General features: G+C 49.4%; 1 protein-coding gene across 1 annotated transcript; it reads right to left on the minus strand.

The window, feature by feature from the left end:
• Positions 1 to 1,728: 1,728 nt before the first annotated feature.
• On the minus strand, positions 1,729 to 6,789 carry LOC146334034 (extracellular calcium-sensing receptor-like). Its single transcript, XM_084824903.1, has 4 exons — positions 6,623 to 6,789; positions 4,443 to 4,639; positions 2,656 to 3,536; positions 1,729 to 1,953 (listed from the first exon to the last, which is right to left on the minus strand). Exons 1-4 carry the CDS (start codon positions 6,787 to 6,789, stop codon positions 1,729 to 1,731), a joined length of 1,470 nt encoding a protein of 489 aa, XP_084681029.1.
• Positions 6,790 to 10,887: the final 4,098 nt, after the last annotated feature.

Consider the following 10,887-nt stretch of genomic DNA (forward strand, 5'->3'; position numbering starts at 1 on the left):
ACGGGGCACATCGATCAGCATCTGGAACGAGCAACTACTGTTGAAGTATCTCAGTCATGATGCAAAGATTCGTTCTGTGGGGGCCAGTTCAGCCCACAAAGGAGATAAAAACATCCATTCTCTAGCTTACTGCACTCCTAACCGTCTAACGTCTGTTTGACCGCTATCTGTTTAGGCTTTGGAAATGTACTGAATAAGACCACAGATGGAAAAGTCACATACTGCTTTTTTTACGTGGCGACCCGTTCTGCCAGACTGAAGTTCTACCTTCGGCAAGGAGGAAAAACCCACGTTCATTGACCAAGAACGAGAGCTAGTCAACTATAAGAACTGAACTTTAACCTGCGGCTCCTTCTGAAGGAGCAAATAAATAAAGGGATTCCCTTCTGTCATTTTCTTCAGGTTATGGACTGAATTTCTTCAGGTCATTTCCTTGCCCTGATCAGTGTAGGCAACTGTAAGAACGGAATTGCGGCTCCTTTGGAATGAACATCTATCTGTCATCTGTCGGTCATTTTCTTCAGGTTATGGACTGCCCTCTGAGATGTGTTGGTCCAGAAGCTGGGGAACAGGTTACAGAAATCACCATAGATAATGGAGCAGCCAGCTTGACTTTGCGGCGATGTGCTCCAATCCTTACAAGGATGACCAGCCATCTGCCCTGATCAGTGTACTGGCAAGAAGCTTCAGGCCGGATGCCAAAACAACCCTTCTAAAAAATGGCACGTGAGCGTTATTGTTCTATTATTTGCACAGCAGATTTCTTCCGGCAATTTTGTATAGCTTGCAAGCAAATAAACAGCAGCAGCATACAGTCCGATTACAGGGAAAAAAAATTCCTGGGGGAAACGGCAGACTCTTCTCCTGGCCTATGACCTTCCCTTTGCCCCCACTCCACTCTGCCCCCAGGACGTTCTGCACTTTTATATGGCTCTCAGAGTTTGAGGTACCTGTCATGTTGGAAATCGTCCCATCTGGACAAAGATCACATCTGTAGCAGCAAACCGGCTTCCCCTCTGGAACTTTTCTCCGGTGCCCTGGAGAGCACCGCTCCACACACCTGGTGAAGGGCGGCTTCTAAAAGGGAAGAGGCAAACAGTTGAGGATGTCCGTGACAAACATTGCTCCGAACCAAGTCGCTCAGCAGAATTTCCCACTACATGATGGATAGGATCACCACTTGAGGAGAGCCAAATCTCTTCTGGATGTCTGCAGGTTACTTAGAAACATCACAGAGGAGGCTCAAAGGGGAAGAGAGAAACTGTAATACTGGAACCCCACCCACTATTCCGGGACCAAACCTGGGATTTACATGCAAAGGTTGCTTTTTACCGCGGGATGATGACTCAATGGGCCTTTGGTCTCATCTAGAAAGACAGCCTTTGTTCTCAAGGGAGAGGACTGCAACGCTCTTAAGTTCTACCATGACCCTTGAACAGGGGCAGGCAACCGTTGTGGACCCATTGCCACCTTTGCCGTCGAAGACTGAGGGTGCATTCCCCCACAGCCATTTGGGCATGTATGTCTTTCCTCCCCACCCAGCTTGGATTCCCACTTTTCTTCAGCCCCCAGCTTGGATTCCTTCTGCCTTATTTCTTCTCTCCACTGCAGCTGCCACTTCCATGGGATTGGGGGGTGGGAATGGGGATAGGGCATGAGGAAAGGGGATGGTGGGTGCCTTCAGTTGTCGTTACGGGTGCCCCCTGGCCAACAGCTGCCCTAGAACCATCACTTCAGCCCCACCTCTGTAGCCCACACGATCCCATCCGATCGAATGGTGAAGTCTTGTCCTGAGGGAGCCCCTGAATCCACTCTTCCAACTTTCACCGGAGATAAAGATCCATTTGGGAAGAAGACCCAGTTCGGGATATCGTATCTCCTGTCGTTGTCCGTGAAAGAGACTTGGTCTCCAGCGCTGTTGTTAAACCGGACATTCCTCAAGGAAGCAAGGATCTGAAATGGAAGAGATGCTCAGAGACCAGTGTGGCTGCAAGTGAGACCGGGCATCTTCTAGCAAACCGTGACTGCCATCAAGTTAGGCTTTCCTCCCTGCACTCTATTTGGTTTCATGCTCAGGATTCATCTTTTTTGCTTGATCATGCACACACAGTGGTTTGGTTTTGGCTGGTGTCTACTGACCACAACAGGCCAATATATCTTGGAGTGGGCACTGGAGGGAGTTTGCTCGTAGCGGCAAGGAGACCAACATCTGGGGGTCTTCAGTTGGCTGTCAAGAAGGAACATGGGATGTGGGGAGCTGCCTTCTGATTGTGTCTGAGAGTCTGTGGGGGGGGTCGAGGAATACTCCTTTGCAGACTAGAAATCCATATTTGGGATGGAGGCCTGCCTGGTCCCTCCCTCCTCAGTATCCACAGTTGTAAATATATAATTCTTACAGAAGTACAGCTGGTCTCCACTACTCCTAACTTACTTCTTAATGCTCTTTAAGGGAAATGACAGCCATGGGAGAATATCCACAGGCAATATCTTTCTTAGGATCTGTAGAATGGGCTAATAGCCCTTCTCGATGACTCACTCTTTGCTCCCAGGATATGGCCTTTAAAAAATGCCCAAGGCATCTTGTCCAAGGACAAATGTCCAAGGCATCTTGTCTTGGACAAAATGTTGAAGGCCAAATCTTCATGAGAACATTACCTGCCACGGCTGGACATTCAGGAGCCTCTTGGCTTCTGTCGTCATTGCACGCTTGGATCCTGATATGTACATGGCATGTAAGGCGTGTGCCATGGAATAGACGGCGTTGTAGATGTTGTAGCTGTGACCGGACATCCTCATCTCATACAAGGAGTCTTGCTGGTCTTCTAGCTTTTCTTTCCCGGTACAGATCCTCCAAACCCTTCGAGAGGTTTGGCCTCGGTTCAGAAAACAACATTGAAAGACCGTTTCCCACGTGTGATGGAGAACGGCGTCTCCGTGCGGTTGGAGTGGGTCTAAAGCCCGAACAAAATGCTTGAATCCTGGCACATCCCTTCTGTGGACTGTGACGTGCAGAGCTCCCTGGATGGATTTTAGAACTCGCCCGCTCAAGGGTCTTGTCACAGCAACTTCCCAGTGGGAGGTCATGATCCATACCTTCCTAAAAGGAATCTCAGTCTTTTTCTCATGGACACCCAATAAACTTGCTATTTGAACAATAGCAATGGAGTCCCCAAACACAATCATCACTTGGGGCTCAAACCAAGAACTAGGAATAGTGCCAGATTGTACCTGAATCACGTAGCGCTGGTCATTTGACTTGAACATCTCAGTGAAGGCCACACAGATGTCCTTCCACTTGAGCATTGTTGTCAGCGTCTGGATGAAATTCTCGCCACTGTCCTCGCTGGTAGCGACCAGCCCAATCCAGTTCCAGTGGAAATGCAGGAGAAGCCGGACTACGCTCGTGTACTCGGCAAGTTCGTCGGGATCGATCCGGAAGAAGGAAGGGAATGCCCCCTTCTCTCCCTGAACAGGGCTGAGCAAGCCGTAACCAAGCTCAAAGAAGGAATTTCCTGTTAGTCGGCTGCAGCAGAATTCTGTGGCATTTTCAATACTAGCACATTTCGTTTTATGGCACGAGCTTCCCTGGGCTGCTCCAGATGACCTCAGATGCACCAAGAGCCACCAAGAAGGAAGACACCCATTTCAGAAACAGATATCTAACTCCAAACTGAAGTCCTGTGACGTCTTTAAGACTCCCCCTGTGTGGGTATCACCCCCAAAGTCAGGTCCGCCATGAAGACAAGCCTGACAAAGGCCCTAACCATCGCAACAAAGTACCCGGGTTTATATTCCAGAAAACCCACTCTTTGTATGCATTTGGGGGGTATTCTAGCTATAGGGCCCCTCCCCAAAGACAATATTCATCGCCCAATACATCAAAGACTGACAAATGTTATATTGTTGCGGGGAGTGTGTGTCTTCCCCAGTCCCCGGAGGGGTAGCTGCATTAGTGAACCGCAGCAAGGAGAACAAGGAATCCTGTAGCAACGTCTTTGTTTCTGAGTCTTTACGGCATCACAAGGCTCCTTGTCATTCCGCCCCATCCAAAACCCTTTCCGACAAAACAGACCCATTCCTGTTGCTGGCTACCACCAAGCGTATAGCGTGGCAGGTTAGCCAAAGTGAGCACTGAGCAGGGGGCTGGACTCGATGGCCTTGTAGGCCCCTGTCAGCCCTAGTATTCCATGATTCTAGGATTCTAGGAGGCCCCCTACTCCTGCCATCCGGGACCAAGGCGACACACCCGCTGCATCGGCAAGTCAGTTTTCAGAAATCAGCAAGTCTACCCCAGTGTTTCTGAGCTCTGCAGCTCCCGCACATCTCTCCCCAGAGGAATCCCCTTACCTGTGGGATCTTGTAGATGCCCATTACGGATGCAATCTCCCTTGAGGATTTCGAGTTGAGGCCCCCAATGACAGAGAGCAGTTGATCTTGGCTGCCACATTTAAAATTGGGAGTGATTTGGTCCTGAGAGGAAAGCATAGAGATGCTGTTCTGATGCATCCATCTGGCAAGGCCCATGTGTGTGTAGACGTTGACGCCGAGGGTGGTATTTCGGAGGAGAGTCGGATCTTTGTTGAGCTCAGCAATGGCGAACGCCAAGGACAGGAAGAGCTGGTAGCTTGTGATCACTGCCCTGCAGGGATGAGAGAGACATTGGGCGGTGGGTGAGGATCCCAACAGAACTGCCCTGAAGTGGAGGGTTAAAAAGTCCATCTGGCTGAACCCTCTTTGAACAAAGACAAAGGCTTCCAGGCCAAAGGCAATGGAAGATCACAGACAAATGTCGATAGTTCTGTTCACCTAGAGAGACACCAAGGTTTCCGAGCCGCATTTTATTAAATGCACCGTTGTAGTTCAAGCTAGGGTGGTTCTTTCCTGTTCCTGACTGTGGCCAGCCAAGATAGCTTGCCGGGAGACCAAAGGAGGAGATGAAGGCAACAGCCCTCCTTCTCCACCACATGATGACTCCAGTCCAGTGGTAGACCGCCTCTCATAATGGAGTCTCTGTTGCGCTATCTCGGTTCAGAGCTGCCAACAGACCCCTCCTCCAGGAATGGGTCTGATCCTTTTTGTCAGAAGGCTGCTGCCATTCGGTGCAGAAGAGGCTGATCTCAATGGACTGATGGTCTCCCTCAGCTGATCCGCTTTCCAGGGGGCTGATCCGCTTTTGTTTTGCTCCCTTTATGGAGCACGTATGGGGGAACTGCTGCGTCTTTTGTGGTCCAGAACATATCTTCACATATATGTCCAATGATACAGTTATATGTGTAATTTTGAAAGGGGGCCCACTTTGTTCTTTTAGCGCTGAAAGGACTTTGTGCCTAGAAATGGAGTATAGAGAATAGAATAGAATAGAATAGAATAGAATAGAATAGAATAGGATAGAATAGAATAGAATAGAATAGAATAGAATAGAATAGAATAGAACAGTAGGGTTGGAAGGGGCCTACAAGGCCATTGAGTCCAACCCCCCTGCTCAAGAAGGGAAAGCAAGAAGGGAAAAGAGCTTTTCTTTTCCCTTCTTGAGTTCCCTTCTTGGAGGCAGGAGCTCATCTGTCATTGCTGAATGTAAATTATGTTTGAGTAGCTTGAAGTTTTTGTGCGGAACTGTATTTCTTGCATTAAATATACTGCCGACTAACTGTTAAGTATTTCAGCCTTTGATGATCAGAGCCCTTATTTCTGGGACTGCGAAGAAGGACGCCGTCATTGCATGCTATTTATTTATTATTATTTATTATTAAATTTATGAATCGCCCATCTGGCTGGTCGCCCAGCCCCTCTGCTACAGAATCCCCTTCGCACCCTGCAAAACATCTAATGCATCCAGCCGCGGGGATGCCTTTGGTGCTTCCCAGCCTTGGATCCCCAATACACCTCCCATTGTCCCATGCATTTGAGCACGGATGATGGGAGCTGTGTGCCAAACCATATCTGGGAGTGCCTGATTGGGAACCTGATCAGGACCGGGCAGCCTTCAAGCTCGCAGGATCCATTTCAGATTGTAATACCACCCCAAGATTCTCCCAGCCAAAGCCTGCATGCTGAATTAAAGACATGCACTTTGAGTTAAAATAGTCTGAGCTCAGAAGTTTGTTTGGGGTACTAAAACTTAATGTTGCCCACAGGCTTGGACACAAAACCGCATTCCTGCGGACCCCCAAGTTTTCTCCAATTCAGCGGTGCTGTTTGGGGCACGAAGGAATCCTTTCTCGCTGCTGTTCCTATGCAATTGGGAGTCAGCAATGCATTCTGACCCACGGCAGATATCTGCCAGGGGATCCAGACCCACCTTCCCCTCCCCTGTCCTAGACGAAGTCTGCTTGGGGCTGGGGCATTTCTTAGTTATGACGAGATGGTCAAGGTGAAGCCAAACGACCGGTTAGCTCTGCCTATGTTCCCTGCACAAACCCCCTCAGAATGAAGCCGGAGAAGGACCTCCAAGTCTCTGACCGCCTTTGCAGGTGGAAACCACTCGTGGCAAGCCTCTGGGACATCCAGCTAGGCATGGTGGAACGCCAGCAGCGTCGCTGATGCATCTCCCTGGAAGGAGCCCTGCGATCTAGGAGCAAAGCAGGCAAGCGTCCCCCCCCAGGTCCCTCTCGGGGAAGCTTACTGTGGAATGACGGAGAACTCAGAGGTGTCGAAACGACGGAAGTCTTCAGACTTGGCATAATAATAATTGCCAAGGGGCAAATTCCCACTGACAATGAGGTCTCCCGGACTGTAATAGTCGCTTGGCCGGAGATACATCCAGCTCAGGAGGCACACCGTCCTCTGCATCCTCTGGTCGCTTGAGACAGGAGCTGAAATATTAGCAGCAGCCAGATGCACAGCGGCGTGGAGATGCCTTCCCTGCAAGGGCAGTGACCCGACAGGACGTGAAGGGAAGCGGAGTGCACAGGCTCAGCAGGGGAATCGGGTCTTGGCAAGAAATGATCTCACAAAGGGATCAGCCCCACACGGAAGGGCTCTGGGCCTACTTATGGGGAGGACGTTTCCTCCTGGGCAGCACTGCTGTTGGCCTCTCAGCTGGAAACCCCCGGGGCTTCCCCGTGAATTGCTGTCATTTGGATAATTTCATCCCAGGAAAGACCCGCAGCCCCAGAGCGCTGGAGTCCCTTTGCACCTCCGAGGGAGAAAAACAGGGTTGCGTCAGCCTCTGCTCCTCGATGGGCCGTCGTCAGGTTCTGCCCTTTGGCCTCTGTAAATCTGAGCTCCTGGACCTAGGCGGGGTCCAGGCCTGCGACGAAGGGTGCTAGCCCAGACAGGTTCCTCGAGAAAGGGAGGAGCTGGCCCTGGCTACAGCCATGCGGGGCTGGGCACAGAAACACTGCTAGCCGAAAGGGCTGGTCCGCCCGCCGTCCGAACGTCTTGGAAGAGGCGGGGGCCGTGTTGTGATGGCCGACGCCTGCCTTCTCCATCCCATTTACTCTGGGGTGGATGTCCAGTCCCAGAGAAGCATACTGCTCCTGATACTTCCAGGGATTGCATCTTTCCTCCAGGATGAGTAGCTATCGATAGCCCAATACATTACAGATGGGCAAATATTATATTGTGTGTGTGTGTGTGTGTCCCCAAGTATCGGCAACTTCGTTGCAATCACTCTGGAAGAAGGAAGGAAATGCCCTTTTCTCTCCCTCAACATAACCAAGCAGAAGGGAGGGATTCCCGGTTAGTCTGCAGCAGCAGAATTCTGTGGCTATTGAAAGGCTTGCACATTTTTACGGCAGAAGCTTCCTCGGACAACTCCTGCCGACTTCGGATGCCTGCCAAGAAGGAAGAGGCCCGTTTTAAAAAATAGATGTCTACACGACTTCTCCTGTGTGGACACAGAATCCTAGGATCCCGGAATAGTAGGGTTGGAAGAGGCCTCCAAGACCGCCGAGTCCAACCCTCTACTCAGTGCAGGAATCCAAGTCAGAGCATCCCCGACAGATGGCTGCCCGGCCTCGTCTTGAAGACCTCCAGTGTGGGAGAGCCCACTGTGACCACCAAAAGTCAGGTCTGCCACGCAGGTAACCCTGACACATTTTCTAACTATCGTAATCAATAGGCCCGTGGGTCTACAGCCAAGATGTATGAGGCCTTATATGCATATTGGGGGCTTTCTAGCTGTACAGCCCTTCCCAATGTATGTATGTATGTATGTATGTATGTATTTATTTATTTATTTCTATACCACCCAATAGCCGAAGCTCTCTCCCAAGGCAATATGGATAGCCCAATACATAAAAGACAGGCACAGTGTTGGGGAAGAGTCTTCCCCCAGTCACCAGAGGGGAATCATAGAATCATAGAATAGTAGGGTTGGAAGGGGCCTACAAGGCCACCGAGTCCAACCCCCTGCTCAGTGCAGGAATCCAAGTCAGAGCATCCCTACAGAATCATAGAATAGTAGTGTTGGAAGGGGCCTACAAGGCCACCGAGTCCAACCTCCTGCTCAGTGCAGGAATCCAAGTCAGAGCATCCCTGACAGATGGCTGCCCGGCCTTGTCTTGAAGACCTCCAGTGTGGGAGAGCCCACTGTGACCACCAAAAGTCAGGTCTGCCACGCAGGTAACCCTGACACAGTTTCTAACTATTGTAATGAATAGGCCCATGGGTCTACAGTCAAGATGTATGAGGCCTTATATGCATATTGGGGGCTTTCTAGCCGTAGAGCCCTTCCCAATTTATTTATTTATTTATTTCATGTATTCCATTTCTATACCGCCCAATAGCCGAAGCTCTCTCCCAAGGCAATATGGACAGCCCAATACATAAAAGACAGGCACAGTGTTGGGGAAGGGTCTTCCCCCAGTCACCAGAGGGGAAGATGTGTTCGTTGATTGCAGTAGGGACAAGGAGGAGTCTTGCAGGGCCTCATCCATTTCCGAGTCTTTACGGTGTCACAAGGCTCCTCGTTATTTCTCTGAATCTGAATCATTTTTCTAAATAACAGATCCATCCTTGGCTGGGATTAGCAATGGCCGCCTGAGATCCCTGTCTACCACCAAGATTTTCATGTGTCAGGTCAGGTTAGCCAATGTCAGGGGACACCCTGCTCCAGCCGTCCAGCATGAGCAAATCCATCTTCAGAGACTGGCCTACCTGTCTTAGTGTAACTGAGCTCAGCAGGCCCCCTATGTCCATACCCAGAAGAGTCCCCTTACCTGGGGGATCTTGTAGATGCCCATTAAGGATGCAATCTCCCTAGGGGACCGGGAGTCAAGACCCCCAATAATGGAGAGCAGTTTATCCTGCCTGTCACATTTATAATTGGGAACCATTTGCCCCCGAGTGGGAAGCAGAGAGGGGCTGTTCACATGCGTCCGTCTGGCCAGGCCCTTGTGTCACAGATTCGGAAGCCAAGTGTCGTGTTGGGAAGGAGGGCCGGATCCTGGTTGATCTCAGGGATGGCAAACGCCAAGGCCAGGAAGGGCTGGTAGTTCCTGACCATTGTCCTGCAGTGGTGAGAGTGACATTGGGAGGTGGGTGAGGATCACTACGGAACTGCTGCGAAGTGGAGCATTAGAAAGTCAATCTAGTTCAACCCTCTATGAAGGAAAAAAAAAAAATCAAGACGAAAGACCTCTCCATGAAGGTTCAGAGTGAAATTCAGATTGTCCTATTTTCACACAGAGTCACACAGTCCTGCTAGCTGCATTTTAGAAGGACATCTGAAGAGCTCTGCTAGATCAGAGACTGAATTCAGCACATTTACAATGTCTTAGAAGGTGAGATGGCTAGATGGCATCACCGATGCAATGAATATGGACTTGAATATGGCTGAGATGGCTAGATGGCATCACCGATGCAATGAATATGGACTTGAATATGGCTGAGATGGCTAGATGGCATCACCGATGCAATGAATATGGACTTGAATATGGCTGAGATGGCTAGATAGCATCACCGATGCAATGAATATGGACTTGAATATGGCTGAGACGGCTAGATGGCATCACCGATGCAATGAATATGGACTTGAATTTGGCTGAGATGGCTAGATGGCATCAACGATGCAATGAACATGGACTTGAATATGGCTGAGATGGCTAGATGGCATCACCGATGCAATGAATATGGACTTGAATATGGCTGAGATGGCTAGATGGCATCACCGATGCAATGAATATGGACTTGAATATGGCTGAGACGGCTAGATAGCATCACCGATGCAATGAATATGGACTTGAATATGGATGAGATGGCAAGATAGCATCACCGATGCAATGAATATGGACTTGAATATGGATGAGATGGCTAGATAGCTGAACCGATGCAATGAGTATGGACTTGAATATGGCTGAGATGGCGAGATAGCATCACCGATGCAATGAATATAGACTTGAATGTGGATGAGATGGCTAGATAGCATCACCGATGCAATGAATATGGACTAGAATATGGATGGGATGGCAAGATAGCATCACTGATGCAATGAATATGGACTTGAATATGGCTGACATAGCTAGATAGCATCACTGATGCAATGAATATGGACTTGAATATGGATGAGATGGCTAGATAGCATCACCGATGCAATGAATATGGACTTGAATATGGCTGAGATGGCTAGATAGCATCACTGATGCAATGAATATGGACTTGAATATGGCTGAGATGGCTAGATAGCATCACCGATGCAATGAATATGGACTAGAATATGGATGAGATGGCTAGATGGCATCACCGATGCAATGAATATGGACTTGAATATGGCTGAGATGGCTAGATAGCATCACCGATGCAATGAATATGGACTTGAATGTGGATGAGATGGCTAGATAGGATCACCGATGCAATGAATATGGACTTGAATATGGCAGAGATGGCTAGATAGCATCACCGATGCAATGAATATGGACTTGAATATGGCTGAGATGGCTAGATGGC

Source organism: Heloderma suspectum, chromosome W (genome assembly GCF_057233095.1).
Source record: "Heloderma suspectum isolate Gila_16-S chromosome W, 16-S_ref, whole genome shotgun sequence".
NCBI lineage: Eukaryota > Metazoa > Chordata > Lepidosauria > Squamata > Helodermatidae > Heloderma > Heloderma suspectum.

Bases quoted from the DNA above. Each gene is read 5' to 3' on its own strand.
- LOC146334034 (XM_084824903.1), bottom strand. From the start codon at position 6,789: ATGCAGAGGACGGTGTGCCTCCTGAGCTGGATGTATCTCCGGCCAAGC. The intron at 4,640-6,622 runs GTAAGCTTCCCC...TCATCCCTGCAG, and splicing joins GAGTTCTCCGTCATTCCACA to GGCAGTGATCACAAGCTACC. The intron at 3,537-4,442 runs GCAGCCAAGATC...AAAATGCCACAG, and splicing joins CACTCCCAATTTTAAATGTG to AATTCTGCTGCAGCCGACTA.